Source organism: Lynx rufus, unplaced genomic scaffold (assembly GCF_022079265.1).
Source record: "Lynx rufus isolate CCGP_SWC_20201006 ecotype Redwood Valley unplaced genomic scaffold, mLynRuf1.p SCAF_10, whole genome shotgun sequence".
NCBI classification, from domain to species: Eukaryota; Metazoa; Chordata; class Mammalia; order Carnivora; family Felidae; genus Lynx; species Lynx rufus.
The window spans coordinates 43,587,999-43,607,291 of record NW_025814824.1 but is presented as its reverse complement, the minus strand read 5'-3'; the positions used below and the strand labels follow the sequence as shown (position 1 = coordinate 43,607,291).

At 43.5% G+C, this 19,293-nt stretch overlaps 1 protein-coding gene across 1 annotated transcript in view; it reads right to left on the bottom strand.

Annotated features, from left to right (window-relative positions):
- ADAMTSL1 (ADAMTS like 1) overlaps positions 1-19,293 on the bottom strand; it is an 878,428-nt gene that overhangs the window by 101,703 nt on the left and 757,432 nt on the right. Inside the window, exon 20 of the mRNA XM_047098171.1 lies at positions 17,925-19,050. Within this exon, the coding sequence (XP_046954127.1) occupies positions 17,925-19,050 (1,126 nt within the window). The remainder of the gene's footprint in view (positions 1-17,924; positions 19,051-19,293) is intronic.

The following is a 19,293-nucleotide window of genomic DNA, read 5'->3' as shown; positions in this document are numbered from 1 at the left end:
ATGATATAAATCTTATGATGTCCAGGAACATGTATGCCTCCATAATGATTTCCAAACAGCAATAATAAGAGCAGGCTTAATCAAATTTCATGATGACTGAGTTTAGTCAATCATTATTCAGTTTTACTACAATCAAAAGGTAGGGATTAGAATTTGCTACATTCCCAAGTCCATTGGTATAGTTGCCTCCTTAAAACCAGCACCCTCTCTCTCTTCCCTACAGAAAGGTATTGAACATTCAGAGCAGGAGGCTAGAAGACAGGTCTTCTGAACTTTATTTTGGTCCTGGTACTGCTTAAGTAGTCACCACTGGCAAATCTCTTTACCTTCCTACATTTCAGCTTATCAATATCTAAAACCCAGTTGAAGTAGGTTTTCCTACTCAGAGGAAATTGTAAAAATAAGGTATATAAAGAATTTCCAGAACTATCTTTTGGTATTTCCAATGATGCTTTTATAGGTAACCTTGGACATTCTGAATGAAGAATTCAATGCAAGGAAGGACAGGAGTGGTAAGATTGTAAGAAAGGAAGAGATGCTATTGGCCAATTCTCTCCAGCCCCCGATTTATTAGATCTCCATATTCAGATCATTTTCTCCCTCATAGAACTACTGTATCTGCCTGATCTTATGCAGGAAGTGTAAACCACAGTGGGTCTGAACCACCTACTTTTTAAGGTGGGGGTTAGCTTTTGCACAGGTGCTACTGAGTAAGCCATAATGCTTTCTGAGCTGGTCTGAAGCTTGGAAAAGATTTCCACAAAGGTGATAAAGAAGAGGAGGAGAGCTTTCACACCAGGCTAAAAGCCATAAGGGATGGCAATAGTGGGAATGGAAAGGAATGAACCTAAGCCTTGATATTCACCATTTACATGTTCTTTTATTCCATAAAATGTACACATAGAGATAAAGAAGATAACAAAACCTACATGGGACAAAATCTGAATATGTCACTTATTGCATATACTTACAAATTATTTATACTCATAAAACTGAACCTTTTAGCCAAAGGGGGGCTACAGAGTTATTTGGTAGCAGAGTCAGAATTTGAAGTGGAGATTCTCAGTCTAGCATTCTTTTTTTCCATTTATCATGTCTTTGATATGTCCTTCACATTGACAGTTGGGGGTTTGGAGGCTGCCACCAGGGGGAGCTGTAGTTATGGAGAGGGTTCCTATGCAGGGCTCTCTAGGAAACATGACAAGGCAAAGGAAAGGGCTTGCTGTGGAGAATGAGGTCGGCTTTAGTCTCTATCTAGCCTGGCATCTAGGGAGAGAGATTCTTGGGGAAAAAAACGTTTTCTTTGTATTTCAGGCGTCTACTCTATTAATTTAACTTAATTTGTTAGTAGCTGATTTCTGTCAGCTTGTATTTAGTTTTCAGATTTGACAGGCCTGTTTTAGAATGCACAGGCACAGAAACATAGTGCTGCTTTCCAAGCAAAACCAGAAAGATTTCTCTGGGGTTGTTTTGGAATTTAAGGAATCAGAGAATGAGGGGACATGAAATGGGGCATAATTAAGGCCTACATAGAAAATGGCCCTGTGGTCACATTAGGTATATTAATACTAGCTGCTTTTCTCCCATACCCATACCCCACTTCCCTTTTGGTTTAATGAGCTAAAACTTAACTGCTTTATTTCTTTGGTCATAGTGTTAGCCAGAAAATAAAGGAATTTGCTTTTCTGGTGGCCTTGTAAGCTTCTTTGTGACAGAATGTCTTCTCAAGCATTCTAGCAATGAAGGAGCAGCTGAGAGAGTAAAAATAATTACTATAGTTACAGAAGTATGGCCCTGATAAACCTTGTGAGTAGGATATGGACAAAGTGTCCATGGGCCAGTCCTATCAAGGACAAGCTCCTTGAAGTGAAGTTGTCTCCTCTGCATTTGTAATGGTCAGTGAGAAAGTACTCTTATTTGAAAAGGAGGTGGCTCTGGGGGTCTAAAAGAAAGCTTCTAGCAATTCTGAGAGTGGGGTGGTATCATGATGCCTTCCTCTGAATCCTTGGTTTAGCTGTGAACACTAAGGTCTTGTGCAGGCCCATCGCTCAAAGTGACCTCCATGACCAACCACGTCTAGCTGCTATGGAGAGGAAGGGTTCTGATTTCAATCAAGAGAGAGAGTCATGTGGAGGTCGTGGGTAAGCTTTTCAACTCTGAGCCTCTAAGTTCTTTCTGCAAATGGAGGATAATACTGACCTCAGACAATTCTTATAAGAATCAAAGGAAGGAGACTCATTCTTATGGTTTTGTAAGTAAAATAAATAAGCTTCAACATCAAATGCATTTAACAAATTGGTATTTTTAAAAAATGATTCAGGTGGTAGTCACCTATGTTGTCATCTTGGAACTCCTTTTTGAGAAGAAATTTTAAAGGTCTGGACACAGAAACAGCCATTGGCGACACAGGCCACAATGCTGTACCATCTCAGGCCTCCCACCATGACAAGCAAGCATTTAAAAAAAAAAATTTTTTTTTAAGTAAGCTTCATGTCCAGCATAGAGCCCAATGCAGGGCTTGAACTCATAACCCTGATATCTAGAGTCAGACCAAGCCACCCATGTACCTCTGATAAACAAGCATTCTTAGACCCATTTTAGGTCTCAACACAGGACTGGATGCTGGAAAACATAGGTACATTCTTTCTCTTTAGAACAGTATCTTCCTCTCATCCTTGCAAACTTAACCTGTCCCACATCCCAGCAGAAACTTGTTGCTCTAGTCAAGATGGCCTCTTTGGCTCTCCTTGTCATTAGCTTGGGGCTGAATTCATGCTCTTTCTCCTCCCATCTATCCTTCCAAATTCTCCCTTTCAGTTAAGAATGAGTCAAGTTTTACCACTTGTGTTACCACTGTCCACAAGAATTTCTTCCTTTCCTGATCATCCAGAGTTGTTCTGAGCTGTACTACAAAACCTTTTCTACTCTACAAGGTCTCATTCTTTCAGTTAGGTGGTAAACTAATACTTCAAGGGCTGAGAGTTTTTTACCTCTTTCATAGTTCCCTCTTCAATAGTTCCCTAGCACAGTGCTATCATGCTGGATAGAGACTTCAGAATAATGGAGCTAAATATGATCATGCTGACAATATAGCATAGTGGTTAAGAGAGTAGACTCTGCAGGCAAGCTGCCTGGGTTCCAACCCCAGCTTTACTCTTAGTCACTTTGTAACCTTGGGCAAGTCATTTCTTAACTTCTGAATGTCACAGTTTCCTTACCTATAGAATGAGGAGAATTATAGCACCTATCTAAGATTGTTGGGACTATTCTACCTGTGCTCAGGTATTTAAAGATTGCACATGATCTGTTGGGATGAGCACTGGGTGTTGTATCTAAGCCAATGTGACAATAAATTATATTAAACAAAACAAAAACAAAGCAAATGATTGCCCAATGTGTTAAAACCTATGGAAATACAGGTTGTTGTTGTTATTGACATGACCATCACTGTTATCATTCACTCTTCATGTCTGAGCCTATGTATTTTGGATGATGTGAGGAACTGTTCTGACAAGGGTAAATAACTGAGAAATGTAGAGGTTTCAAGGAATAAAACCAGGCACGTGGAAGTGGGTGGACAAGGGTTTTTTTGTGTGTGAATGAGCAGGGAGTGAGCCACAATGCCTTTACCTTGGTGGTAGCACTGGGGGTGGAAAGGAGGAGCAGAGACTGAGGTCACATGGCATGTCAGGTTGGCAACCATCTCAGTTCTATTCCTGACTCCAAAATTTCTGAATAAGTACAACTACTTATTTTCATAACTGCTTTAACACTATTAACCAAATGCTGAAATCTTAGAACGCTTAAAAAAAAGCCAGAATCCTGCAATTGCAAAAAAAAAAAAAAAGTATATAAATAATGAGTAAAAGAATGAGATTTGGTAAAAAGTGAGTCTGCAAGGAAATACATGAAGTGAAAGCCAGCTGTGTAAAGAACATCAGCTCCAAACTCTTAGGAAAAGATGCTGAGGACTCTTACTTACTCTGAAATGCAGGTGGTTTTTTTTTCTCTGCCTAGAAATTTTTTAGATTAGCATAATTAAATCTAGCACAAAGGGACAGTGGGGGCTGTTACTTATTAGACAAGTGTATAAGCTTTCTACAATTTTATTATGTCATCCTATTAGATTGATATTTTTATCCCTTTTGAGAGAGAAAGCAAAAGCTCAGAGAAGGTAAGCAACTTGCTCAGCTAGTGCATGGTGGAATCAGGAATGGGGAGTGAACTTTGACCCTTAAAAAAACTGACCATATCCAGGCATCCACTGGGGCCTAATAGTAAGCCATGTGGTTTGGCTTCATTTTGGTGGGGGGTAATTTGTGCCAAGGTTTGTAGTTACTCAGGGAAATGGACAACAACTAACAAGAATATTCTGGATTTTAAATAACTAGAAGGCATGTGGTTTGGCCTCATTTTTGTTGGGGGGGTTAATTTATGCCAAAGTTTGTAGTTACTCAGGGAAATGGATAATCACTCACAAGAATATTCTAGATTTTAAATAGCTTGAAGCTGGAGGAAAAAAAGAATGCTGTGAGAAGACCTCCTCTGTGAGCAAGAATTTTTTTTTTTCTGAAACCAAAAATTATAGTAGCCTAGAGACTTGCAAGGGAGAGTTTTGTACAGATATTTTGGGGAACCGATTTGAGGTTCACGAAGAGTTTCATATCACCATTTGGCTAGGGCAACTTTTTATAACCTTGGCTGTTTTTAATGTAATTGCCAACTAAAAGTTATTTGATGCTGGAAGCTTCAGGGTTGCTCCAGGTGGAAGTATAGAAAATATTCTTGGAATGGGAAAGGCCACCTGACCACACATTCTTAACCCTGTCCTAGTACTTTCTGCCAAACTCTTCAACATCTTTCTCTTCAGAAACTCATGAAATCTTGAATTTGCTAATACTTGTAGTTTTATTTTCTAGCTGGGTAATTCATTTCAAACTGTCAAGCTATGCATGAAATGACTCTGACTTGATTTCCTCTTGGCCTGGGAGAGGGATCAAACTCTGGTCAGCTGCCACCTGCTTTTGTCAACAGAGTTTTACTGGAACACCAGCATGCTCATTTAAGTGCTTTCTATTACTGCTCTTAGGGTACAATGGCTGAAATGAATGGTTGGGACAAAGATAGGATGGCCTGCAAAGCCTAAAACGTTTATTATCTGGCCCTTTACTAGAAGAGTTTGCTGGCTCTGACCTAGAACATGGAGGAATTTTCGCTTCAGGTTTGTTTCAGTGCCTTCCTCATTTATATAACCACGTTAACCACTTTATCGGAACTCTGCCTTTTTCTAGGACCATTTTTCTAAGAAGAATAAATGCTAGAGGGATCTTTGGAGACCTCCTAACCTTTTGGGGAACAGAGAAGGCTGGACTCTAAGCTTCATTTGTGCCACCTGGTTGTCACGATCTTGTGTCCTCTGATGCTCTTGTGACCTTTGCATTGACCTTCTTCTCCCCCCCCCCCCCACCGAGACCCAGGTATTTACTGGGATAGCCCCCTTTCTTCTGACTTACTATTCCTATAGTTTTCAACCGGGAAAAACATTTGTTATCCCCACTTCCTTTAGTTCTACAAAGGAAACAAGCCAAACCAAACTAAAACTGGTTTCTTCTCTCCCTATCTTCCCTGCTCCCAGTTTTTATAGTCTCTGCAAACTTGGAAACTGCATTTCGTATGCTTATGACTTTTACATATAGCGTTATTCACAACTGTGGTTCTCAAATTGACCCTGGAGGCATTTCCCATTTGATTCTCTCCTCCATTCTGAGAAGTTTCCATCTGTAAATACTCTGTGTTGCCCAGGCCAAAGGCTTCCAAGTACTCCTTAATTCATCTCCTATTCAACACCACTTTGGAAAGTTGTCCAAAACTGTCTGGGAAGTATAAGCATAGAGAGCATACACATTTCTCTTTTCTACCAGACCAGAAACAATAGCAAAAAAATGTCAGAAGAATATAAGCATTCTCCCCTTTTGCCTGGATTTAGGCTAATTCCCTATCACACTATGTTTTCCTTCATACCTTTCTATCTCATCTCTTTGAACAACTGCCTAGGTTGTTCCCTAATTCCTCAAAATGAGAATAAAGCTCCTTATTTTGTGATGTCCTGGAAGATGGTATAATGACCTTCTATGTATCTCTATGATTATATCTCTATATATGATTATAGATGCTGACGTATGAGCATCCATTGTATGTCAGGCACTTTACAGATACTATATGTTCTTCCTATTCTTGCTCTTCTGTAGGGTGGGTATAATCGTTTTAATTTAGTAATGAGAAAACCAAGGTTCGGAGGGGTTAAAGAGGGCTCACATGGATACTAAGTGGCAGAACAGGAATTCCAACCTAAGTTGCTCTTGCCCTACTCTCCTTCTACCACTGTGGGCTGCCCTCTGTGTTAACTGATGAACCACCCAGCTGCTCTTCCTGATCAAGGAGGGGGGTAGGGTAGGTCAGAAATGACCCGCATGAATCAGGCAGACCCTGAATAGAAAGAAAACAGGGACAGGCTTAGGGGTTAAAAGGCAGAAACTCCTTGACATTAGCCCTTTCCCTATGATTCCATGTAGATAGATTATCACATGTGAGTCACTTCCCACCCATCAGTGTTTTTTTCAAAGTATCTAATTTCATATTATTCTTCATGTTCATCTTCATTCCTTTGAAAAATCCCGTAACTTTTAGGAAAGGCTTGTTTAGATGCTTTAAGGCTTATATTAACTGAACTATGTATATTATGTTGACTGTAGCTCACCCCTGGGCCAGAGTGTTGAAAGGCAAATCAAGACTTCTCTGCCAGTGTGGGCTATCAGCAATATTTAGATTTTCTCAGAGAAAAGGATCAATCTTCAGCCAGCTTTCCCCCCAATTTGGTAATCGTACTTCCAGCACCTAGTTTAGAGAATCTGGCTTTTCTTTTCTATAAGGAAATCAGCAGTGTCCTTACAGGTAGTGTTTCCGGATTTGGGTACAGATGTAGGAACGCTGAATGTACATCTGTCCATATTACATGAGCCTCCTGGTATTAGATGTGGGGAAGAGTTACTTGTGAGATTCTTTGGCTAGCGTTACACTCCATCCAAATGCAAACCGGAGTTAGCTTCTGCCTGAGTTTCAGCTCAATGTGATGAAGTCTAGGAGGGCCCACTAAGCGTTCAGTGTTTGTACAGAGTAACTGAAAAGCAAGGAACAGTTTAGTTTCAGCTTGCTTTTTGGTCTAGGTCTCTAGACACACATGTGCACAGGCCATAAACACTGTAAACATACACAGAGATGCAAATACATATGTTATGATTACAGTGCTTACTGAGCACCTATTATGTGCCCAGTACTATGCATATTTATATGGGAAAGTGTGTGTAAAGGTAGAGCAATAGAAAATAGAAGAAAGGCTTTCCCTAAAACAGATGTGCCAAAATAAAAATGAAGGCTCATGGATTGCAAGCCAGCTGGCTAGAAGACAGAATGTTAACTTATGCTAGATCTAGCTGACCCCAGTGGCTTCTTCTTAAAACAATGGCCAAGTCCATGTATTCAACTAAGGTTAAAATCAATACAAAGAAATAGTCCCTGGAGCCATACTTCCTTGGGTTTAAATCCCAGCTCCACTACTTATTAAGTGTGAAACTTTGGGCAAGTTACTCTAACATCTCTATGCTTCAATTTCAACATTTGTAAAATTGGGATAGTAACCTCAAAGCATTATTATAAGAATAAAGGAAGACCTGTAAAACCCTCAGAACAGCACCTTGCTCAAAGCAAGTGGTTAATAAATGTTGATGATGATGATGATTTCTTCATTGGCCTAGATGTGATGGGAGATAGGATGCCACAAGGTATTTATTCTCTGTACTTATTTTTTTTAAACTTTTTAAAAAGTTTATTTATTTATTTTGAGGGAGGGAAAGCATGCACACAAGTGGAGGAAGGGCAGAGAGAGAGGGAGAGAGAGAATCCCAAGCAGGCTCTATGCCATCAGTGTAGAGTCTGGGGGTGGGGCTTAACTCCCACGAACCATGAGATCATGGCCTAAGCCAAAATCAAGAGTCAGACACTCAACTGACTGAGCCACCCAGGTGCCCCTATTCTCTGTACTTATTCATTTTACAGCAATCCTTTTCAAATTGTACAGTTGTGTGACACAGAACCTTAGGGTTTCCTGACACTTCTCTAGTGGAGAACATGTGGGCAGGGCAGAAATGTTTAATTGGGAGTGGGTACCACTCTGCAAGTCTGCCATAATTGCATATTAAAGACTGGAAGTTCAGATTATGCAAAACCATATAGTCTATAGTCTCCAGTGATTAGGAAAACTCCCTGCTAATCACTAGTGTTCATCATTTTTAAAGTTCATTCATCCATCATTTTATCATCTGTTGAGTGTCTAATGTGTTCTTGGAATTGTGGAGAAATTAACATACACTCTTAAATATCTGCCCTTGAAGAAGAATATCTGCCTTCTGCCCATAATCCAGAAGGTAATGTGGAAAAACAAATAAGGAATTCTAACACACAGTGGTAGGGTGATCTGAGACAGAGTACAATGTGTAGGGTACTATGTGGGTCATGTAGGGAGTCACTTTGGGTTCAAATCCCAGCTCTACTATGCCAGCTCAACTGAGCCTTAGGGTTAGGCTTCTGGTAAGGAAGGGTAGGATGAGGTAAATCTAAAGCCCAGGCAAATTCATAAACAACAAGTAACTGGGTACTGGTGAAAGGCATAGCTCAGAGGGGTGAGATGGGGGGAGTGTAAGAGATGGTAAGAGATGAAGCGAGTGAGGGAGACAAATGTCGGATGACAAAAGGTGTTGCACATCATACAAAGTCACTTGGAACTTATTCTTCAAGTGATGGCAAGCCATTAAAAGAATTTTAAGCATGAAAGCTGCATAGACAGGTTTGCTAGAAAGATACTCTGGCAGTAGCATATCAAATGATCTAGAGCAGGAGTGAATACATTTTTTCTGTAACAAGACAGTAAATATTTTAGTCTTTGAGGGCCACCTATAGTATCTGTTGTATATTTTATTTCTAGTTTGTTTTAATAATCCCTTAAAAATTTAAAACCCTTCTTTTAATAACCCTTCAATAACCTGGGTTCAAATACCAGCTCTACCACTTACCAAGTGTGAAACCTTGAGCAAGCTGACCCAAAAACTCGGCTCAATTTCAACAGCTCTTTGAGTAACATTTTTAAAAGCCATTTTTAATAACCCTTTAAAAAACATAAGAGCCACTGGCTATAATTTGCCAACCCTGGTCTAGAAAAGGCAAATAACGGAATTAGAGGGTTGTCGGAATCATCTAGAGTGGACAAGGGTAAAGCAAAGTAGAGGCAATGAAAACAGAGAAAAGGGGAGGAATGAATGAAAGAGGCACTGAGGAATAAGAACAGTCTAGAAATAAAAATATTTTGCCTTGGGAAGCTGGATAGGTGGAGTACACTTTCCTAGGATAGGGATTCAGGAGTTTAGTTTTAGATATACAAAGTTGACATCTTTGTGGGGCATCTGGTAAGGATGTCCAGTAGGCAGCTGTGCATAAGAATCAGAAGAGAGATTCGGGCTGGTGCTAGACACATGAGAATCATTAGCATCCAGGGGAAGAGAGTGAGACTCCCAAGAGGGTAGATAGGAGGCAGGCGGGGGAAGAAAAATGCACAAAGACTGAAAAAGAATAGCCAGAGAAGTAGGAAGCAAACCAAGTGTGTGTGGTTTCTGAAGAAGCCAGCATGTGTTTTTAGGAAGAAGTGCTTAGCCTTCTATGGAATGCAACTCAGAGATCAGATAAGAAATGTTTTCGGAGACCACTTTCTTCTTCTTGAACTGGTGCAGCTACTCTGGAAAATAGTATGGCGGTTCCTCAAAAGGTTAAAGATAGAATTACCCTACGATCCAGCAACTACACTACTAGGTATTCACCCAAAGAATACAAAAATACTGATTTGAAGGGATACATGCACCCAAATGTTTATAGCAGCATTATCAACACGAGCCAAAGTATTGAAAGCCCAAATGCCCATGGACTGATGAATGGATAAAGATGTGGCATATATATATGATAGAATATTATTCAGCCATAAAAAAAGAATGAAATCTTGCCATTTGCCACAACATGGATGGAGCTAGAATATATTATGCTAAATGAAATAAGTCAGTCAGAGAAAGACAAATACCATTTGATTTCACTCCTATGTGGAATTTGAGAAACAAAACAAATGAACATGGGGGGAGGGGAAGAGAGGCAAACCAAGAAATAGACTCTTAACTATAGAGAACTAACTGAGGGTTGCTAGAGGGGAGGAGGGTGGGGGATGGATGAAATAGGTGATGGGTATTAATGAGTGCGCTTGTTGTTATGAGCACTAGGTACTGTACGTAAGTGATGAATCACTGGATTCTACACCTGAAACTAATATTACACTGTATGTTAACTAACTAGAATGTAAGTAAAAATTTGGAGAAAAAAGTAAAGATGATGCCATATATTTAAGTCTTAGAACTACGAAAAGAAAAAAGAATATGAGGTGGACCGAGAGAAGCCAACTCTATAATAAACTGAGGGAGAATATTAGGTGGTACTTAAAAATCATAATTAACAATGCTGGGGGGCACCTAAGATAGCCACCTATATGCAAAATATTTCCAGGGTATAGGCTGGCTACTCCAGGGCTATCATATTAATGTTTATAAACCACTCAAGTACCATTAGTGCATGAGACCCATGAGGTGAAGCTACAATACTTCTTTCTTGGTGGACATTGTAGGGCAGCAATATGGTGAAACCAGTCAATTACAGGTCCACAGAGCTAAGGATTCAGCAATGAAAGCAAAGAGAGAATAGGGCAGAGTTCTCTTGTTTTCTAAATCAAGTGGCATCGCAGCCCCTTGAAAACAAGTTTCTAACTTACTCCCAATGGCCGTGCTGGAAAGCCCAGTTCTTTTTTGTTCTCAGGCTGAACCAGGTAGCCACACTTGGTTATTTCAACCTCTAGCCAGTCCAGAATGTTCCCTGAAAACTGGCAGATTTGGAGCCTGTTAACTTCCACATGTCTGCTCCCTTCACACACACAGGCACTATGCAGTTTGCCCCAAGTCCAAGGCCTGGTGTGAATTCAATCCAACCCATGTGAAAGTGTGTGGGTTGGTGGGAGTCTGTGAGGGAAGGCAGGGGGCAGGGAGGGTGCCTGGAATTCCTAAGTGTCACCTCGGTGTTGAGTTCTGTCTCCACCAGATCTTTTAACAGAATTAAAAGCGAGTGCTATTAGGAAGTGCACCTTCCGCCCCTTTTTTCTCTCAACATGCTTCTTAAAGATGGTCCTTGAGCCTCCAGCCTCAGAGTCACCTGTGGTGTTTGTAAAGTATGAATTCTGGGGCTTTGCTGTAGAAGGTGTTTCTGGGGTAGGGTAGGATGTGCGAATCTGCATTTCTAACAAGGTCCTGGCGATTACTGTGCACACTGAACTTGGCAACTCCTCTAGTCAGAGCTTCTAAACGTTTAGAAGTTTTAAGAGAAGTATTCTGCCCATTGGAGTTTAAAACAAACTCAGGGGCCAAGGTATTTGACTCCACACCAGCCCTTTGGTGTTTCTTAGCTTCTGGAGAACAGTGGCTTTTATTTATAGTCTCACTGGTGCCTACCACTGTATCTGATGCCACGCATGTATTTGTGGAGTTGAAGGGGTGATTGGAGAGGAGACCTTACCACTTCCACTCATGCTCCTCTACAATCCACTTGCCACCAAGGAGCCAGTGTGAGTCTTTACAAATGGAAATTAGATCATTTTACTTTCCCGCCTAATATCCTCCAAAACCTCCCTCTGATACTCAGACTAAAAGCTAGATTCCTTCTTGTGGTCCCTGGTTAGCCTTATGGCCTCATCCCATATCACCTCTACCTTCTGCCTACCACAGCCCAGCCAAATGAACTTTTTTGGGGGACTCCTTCAACACACCAAACTCTCTTCACTTCGGGGGTTTTCCACTGCTTTCCCCTTGTCCAGGAGTGCTCTTCCTCCTGATGTCATATTGCTAGACACTGGTCATCATTCACATCTTGGCTTACTGATAACCTCAGAACACCCGTCTAACATGGCCACCAAATCACTCCCTATCACCCATTTCAATTTTCTGTCCCAAACATATCACCACCTGATGCTTTTCTTGTGTACTTTTCTGCGTTTATTGTCTTACTCCAATCATTCATTCATTTGTTCATTCACTATTTGCTCAGTACCTGTTTGGTACCAGGCACTATTCCTAGCACTGGGGATATGGCAGTAAAGAAAGTCTCCACCCTTATGGGCAGGCAATCAACAAATCAATATATATCAGATGGTGATAAAATTCTGTGACTAAAACAGCAAAGTTAAAGGGATAAGGGGTGATGAGGAGTGCTCTTTTTTTTTTTTTCTCAACGTTTATTTATTTTTGAGACAGAGAGAGACAGAGCATGAACGGGGGAGGGGCAGAGAGAGAGGGAGACACAGAATCGGAAACAGGCTCCAGGCTCCGAGCCATCAGCCCAGAGCCTGACGCGGGGCTCGAACTCCCGGACCGCGAGATCGTGACCTGGCTGAAGTCGGACGCTTAACCGACTGCGCCACCCAGGCACCCCTGAGGAGTGCTCTTTTGAACAGTGACCGTCAGAAGGTCTTTCTGACGCAGAAATTTGAGCAGAAATCTAAATGCATGTAAATTGCTAGGGGATGCAGACTTTTTCATTCACAATACTCCCAGTGGCTAGGTATGTGGGGGGCACATAATAGGTAGATTAATAAATGCTTATGGAATGAATAAATACCTATACCATCTTTTAGCACTTAAGCACTGCATTTACTTCTCTGGCTTCCAAATGAGACTTTTAGTTTGACAGGGAATGAGTCTTCTTTTTCTCTATCCCCAGTATCTAACGTAGGGTCTGGTCCAAGTATGCATGGAAATATTTGTGAAATAAGGGAGAAGCAGGAATTATGATGAACCAGTCTGTCCTAATACATTCAGAGACATCCCATAAAACTATTGCTTGAGAAGCTGGCATGTGCTTCTAAGAATCACGTAAATTCATTTCAACTAGTAAATTATATGTATGATGAGATACAGTAGTACCAAATTGATAGTGATTATTTCATATAATGAATTTCTTTCAGATAAAACTTTGGCATATTTAAAAGCCAAAGATGTGGTAGACTTGTCTTCAGTTACTTTCCTCCTCTCTTGACCTATCTTGCTGGCTCAGGCTACTGAGAGTATAGTTTAATACACTGCAAAGTCATACAGACCAATAGCTAGCTGAATCTTGCAGATTCTTTCAGAAAGATGGATTTGGTACTAAGCAAAAACAGACTAACGGACCTATAACAGTGGGCATTTCAGCACGTCTCTGTTGGAAAATAAATGAGCATTTCTGAACTGCTACCGGACATAGGAATGATGACAAGCAATGAAACCCAACACAGAGAGGTCACCAACAGCCCATAGCAAAGCAGTCCCAATGGCGGCTCTGTGCCTGTGTGCTCTGTGCAGATATATTCACTTTCTTTTCTCAAACAGGACTTAGAAAACTGTACAGAAAATGAAGCTCCAGCCATATTTCTTACTGGCCAGCTAAGTTAAATGGAGAAATTATGACGTCAGAGATCAGAATCTGAAATCTCTAATTTTTCCTTACGGTGTGCCATCAACTTGCATCAGAAAGCTCTGTTAAGGCTAGATCTAGAAAAATGTTGAGAGTGGCCCAAACTGTAAAACTTTTTGTCCGTACCCCTCACGTGTGATCCCTCTTAATGCTACTCCTCACCCACACTCCCACCAATGTCCTGGTGCCTTTGAAGAGCCAGGACTGGCCCTCTGCTGTCTTCGTCTAGCACCGTTAGTGCATCTTCAGCACCTGGCTTCCATGTGTCTTTTTCTAGCAAGATTCCACTGCACGCTCTTCATCATAAAGACATTAGGGTCAGATTCTCAATACCCAAGGAGGTGAAAACTGAATTTTTTTAATGTTTATTTTATTTTAGAGAGAGAGACAAAGAACATGAACAGGAGAGGGGCAGAGAGAGAGGGGGACACAGAATCTGGAGTGGGCTCCAGGCCCAGGCTCCAAGCTGTCAGCACAGAGCCCGACGTGGGGCTCGAATCCATGAACCGTGAGATCATGGCCTGAGCCGAAGTTGGACACTTAACCGACTGAGCCACCCAGGTGCACGCCCGAGGAGGTGAAAATTTAAAGGTGACAGTAATGTTTCCTAGGTGGCATTTCAAGAGCTCTTGGTATCCTGGAGATGGCTGGGGCAGAAAGTTGTTCATTGATCAAGGAACTATGTGGAAAATCATGCATACTCTATTGTTCACTTGGAAAGTCACAGCACATGCTGGAATGCTTAAAGGAGTTAAAAAAATGGAAAAACCAAAATAATTTTCAATTGGGGGATAGTTCAATGCACTCGGGAACAGTAATCAGCCATTAAAAATGGTGATACGGATCTCAACATAGTATAATGAAATGTCTCCTAGACATGTTGTTGAGTAGAAACCACGTCAAATTTCTAAACATGAGTAATATCCCATTAAAAAACCAAATCATATGTGTGTGTATGTGTTTTATATATAATACAATAAAATATATAAAAATTCCAAAAGGATGTATACCAGATTATTGAGAGAGACAGACTCTGGGGAACAGAAGTGAGAGGATGAGGGAGACTTGTATTTGTACTTTATAGATTTAGGTATTATTTGAATTGTTTTATAGACCCTTTATTACTTTTACAATAAAAACAAGAAAAAAATATCAAGCACTATATTAAAAAAAATAGAGGTAAAATCCAGCAGTAAATACATCTGTTTAGCCTCAAGTGAACACATCCCAAGCTCGTGCAATCAGTGTACCCCCATTTTGTGGAGCTCAGAAAAAGCTGCAACAAAGTTGGAAGTTATTGTACTCAAGGCTCTTCCTGCTCCCCACTAGATACTGGTTTTTATCTTCTGTGGTCTTTTGTAAATGAGTAAAGGAGGTAGAAGGGACCTCAGAGATGATCTGGTACAGCCTCTCCCCCTCCTCCACTTTTTTTTTAAGTTTATTTATTTTTGAGAAAGACAGAGACATAAGTGGGGGAAGGGGAGGGAGAGAGAGAGGGAGAGAGAGAGAGAGAGAGAGAGAGAGAGACAGAGAGAGACAGAGAGAGAGAGAGGGAATCCCAAGCGGGCTCTGCACTGCTAGCACAGAGCCCAATGTAGGGCTTGAACTCAGGAACTGCAAGATCTGAGCTGAAACCAAGTGTTGGACACTTAACCAACTGGGCCACCCAGATGCCCTGTCCCTCCCCACTTTTGAAATGAAGGGACTAAGGCCAAAGTGAAGGGGCTTTCAAAGATCAGCCTGAAGCCCTCAGTGCCCATCTGACTCCTTCTGAAGCCCTCCTTCAGTCACCAGGTGATCCAGATGGGCTGTGATCCTTGGCCTTCATAAAAAGTATCTTTAGCACTCAAGGAAATTGTCACGACCTCCGAGTAAGCCATGGGCTCAATGTTCTCCCTGCAGTTTCAGGCACAACAGAGTCCTGATGACCCCTTTCCCCCTTCCCAACAGCTTACCTGTCTACGGCTTTTAGGAAGAAGTAAGGGACCCTGGAAAGAGCTGGTAAAAAATAGCAAGGGTCTTGAGGCAACTTAGCATCCTGAGCCAAGTACAGATGAGTGGAAGCATGAAGTTACTCATTCACTCAAAACACCATGGGCTTGAGTTGGGCAGAACAGGGTTCGAATCCGCCCTCTTGATTCTGCCTATCTAGCCAACACTGCGAAGCTCCCAAACTACCCTGGGCCTCAGTTTTCTCATCTCTGAAAAGCATGTCCCACATGCACAGCCAACTGCTACTCCCTTCAATTCCAGTAGTACAATCCTGGGCAATAAAATGTTACCTACACTTGAGAAGCTGACTGGCTGGTGGAGAAGATGGCATGATTTGGTCACAGTGGGTGTGACAGGTGCACTAAAAAAGAGGAATTCCAGTGCACCCCACCCCGCCCCCCCGAGTACCAGGGCACCACTCTTCCCCTATACCGAACATCCTGGGGGTTTCACACGGGGGCTACCTCTTACTGACCCAGTGACCTCAAGCGGATTTACTCCAACTTTAGCCTGACCCCAAAATTTGTTGTAAAAGACTTCTTGAAAGAAATCACAGCAAGAATCATAGCAATCAAGTTGTCAAGGAAAGTATGAGCTGGGGAGGACCAAGAAGCAAACGAGAGGAGAGGTTCTCAAGGCATGCTGCCTGCATTCAAACCCTCTCTCCGGTGCTTCTGTGGGGGTCCCACATCTGTGCCTCAGCTTTCTTTCGTTGATATGGTAACAACAATAGTATTTACCCCCTAGGGTTTTCTTCTTTTTTGAAGATTAAACAAGATAGTGCCCATAAAGCACTGAGCACAGTGTCTGGCATCTACTAAAAGTACACAGAAAAAACACTTAGTATTGTTATTAACTGTTTGGTCTGTAAGTACTGTAAGGCTGACAGGCAATATTATTGACATTTCAAAGGCACAAAAGATGTGGGCAGGCTAGACAAAGTCACGTTTTTTCACGAAGTCTCAGAAGAGTAGACAGAGCTGTGTACTCTTTGGACTCAAGTAAACTTGATATTGAATCCTTGGCCCGGCTCTTACTAAAGCATGGTCTTCTTGAGAGAGCTGGTAAAGCTTGATTTTCTATGTGACACTGGAGGATAATGTCAGTCTTGCAGATTGACGGGTAGCCTAACAGGTGCAGTCACATTTAGAGAAACCTGGCAGACCGCTTGGCACAACAAATCCTGCCTTCGTTCCGTCCTTACCCAAAGCTAGCAAACTAGGGAAGAGGATTACCAAAGAATAGTATTTAGAAGTGTATTTAATGAAAAGGGCATTCTACATGGATTCAGAGAAGATAAAAATGTACAACAAGGTCTCTGGGCTGGAGGACTGCCCAGAGTCCTCTCTTACCCAGAGTCTACGATTCTTCCATTGATTGCCTATCTTAGCATCACGTGTCTTGGCCCTGCCACCCAATAATTGTGATCTTCAGCAAGTTCCTAGACTTGGATAAAAGTCTGTACCCACTTCTCAGAGGTACGGTGAAAATGGGTGAGATAAAGCACACCAACACCACATTTACCTGGCAGACTGTCACTGCTCGAGGGCAGCTATCGTTGTTGTCAGGGCCACTATAAAGATTAAGAGAATGCATGCAGGAATTATGGCACGCTTCCTGGCACGCGGTGTTCTAAAATATTACTGTTATAACTTCGACCACCACTACTGATTTTACATTATGAATGGCTATGGCCCAAGGAAACCAGTAAGTGATACGTGGTGTCATCCTAGTAAGGACACATCAAAACAGAGACACCAAGAGGTATTAGGATAATTAATCACAGGTCTGACTGGGAATAAAAGCTTTCTGGAACAAACAGCCTTGTCTGGCCCACACAGAGGATGGTCTCACCCACAGGGAGCAGCAGGTGCTGGCTGCACTCTCTCCCCAGCCCTGGGGGACCACACACATGGAGACAGTATCCCTACATATAAGCTTTTCAATGGTCCATCTCACAGAGCAGTAATGTACAAATGCCTTGGCCTGGAATGATATCTTTCTGCCAGAAGTTCAAAGCTATCTGCAAAGTATCTCACTAATCTTTGGGACCCTATGGGGCTTGGGGTGGATAGGCATTGTTGCTATTACCTTATAAAGAGGGCAGAATACAGTTTAGAAAAACCAAACACCTCGTCTTTGTTTCAATAGCCCTACTGGTGCTAAAAGAGGACTTGAAGCCCAGGGCTCTGGGCCCCACTCTTGGAACCACCTGCAGGGCCAATAAAGCACCTTGGGCGAGATATGGCCCCTTGCCCCTTCCCTTCCCAGACCCGGGTAGCTGCAAGGCTCACCTGTCGCTGAACTGAACCTCTTCTCCGTTCCTGGCCCAGCTGATGGTAGGCCTTGGGTTGCCGACGGCCTCACAGTGCAGGAGCACACTCAGTGTCCCGCTGGCCAGGGCCACAGTCTGCCCGAGGTGGGTGACCACCTCGGAGGCCGAGAGCTGCTGGGCAGCTGAGATCTTCCGCAAGATGGTGGGCTTGCGATGGGGCCGGCGAGAGCCACCCCCGGCCTCCCCAGAGGACGAGGTCCGGAGAGAGCTGCTGAAACCAGACACGTGCTTATGAGGGGGGATGGCCACCGGGGGTAGCCTCCGCTCAGACGGCTTGAGCAGCGCGTCCTGGTGCTCCAGGTGGGTGCGGAAGATCTCCTGGGCCAGCTGGGCCACCAGGTGCTTGCCGTAGACGTCTCGAAGCTCCTCAGGCTGCTGGGAGAGGTTCCTGAGGATGTCGTCCAGGCGCCTCTGCTCGGTCACCATGGTGAAGGGCAGGTGCCAGAGGGCCTGCTCGGCATTCTGGTCCTCCTCGGAAGACGTGTTCCTTTCCGTGGAGTCCTGCACCTCCCAGGAGGCGAGGAGCTCCCCGGGCCAGCCCCCCTGCTCCAGCAGCCGGGAGACGAGGTCATCGTAGCGGCTCCCCGGGTCTGCGGCGGGGCCCCGCTTCTCAGCCTTGCTGCCGTTAGAGAAGATTCCGTTCTGGTGTTTGTGGGTCTGCAGGGCCTCCTTTGGGCTGGCCTTCCTCACCGCGAGGGCCTCCTCCTCGCTCCTGAGGCTCAGGGGCCGGGCCACCAGCTTCCGGTTGCCTCCGATGAGCTTAATGACAAACTGCTCCCGGGCGGGTCCGGCAGAGCAGGTGTAGATGCCCGCGTCGGAGGGCTTGAGGCGGTGGATCTTCAGGTAGCCGAAAGGGGCCACGGTGACGTGCGCCGAGCTGATGAGGTGCTGGCCGTCCTTCTCCCACGTGATCAGGGGCTTGCGGAAGCGCCGCGTGGGGCAGCGCAGCACCACAGCCGTCTTGGGGAGCAGGTAGGCGAAGCCCCCCACGACAAAGTGCAGCTTCCTCTGCCGGCGCGTCTGGATGTAGACCTTCCTGGCGGCCGCAATGTGAGGGCTGTGCTTGGTGGCTGGCCGTCCCGGCCCTGGAACGAAAGGAATGCGAGGGAAGCCAGGCAGATGCAGAAAGAGAAGGAATGGCAGAGGAAAACGAGAGCCAACGAACACAGGCACAAGAGAGAGGGCGAAGAGGAAGGCAGAGGAGGCACACACAAGGGAAGAGGGAGAGAAAGCGGCTTCCGAGTTGCTTTGGGCCAGGGCCTTCATTGGCCGCCTTAGGTTTTCGGGGAGGAAGTGGCTACCAGCCGTGGACCATCAAGCGGCTGCAC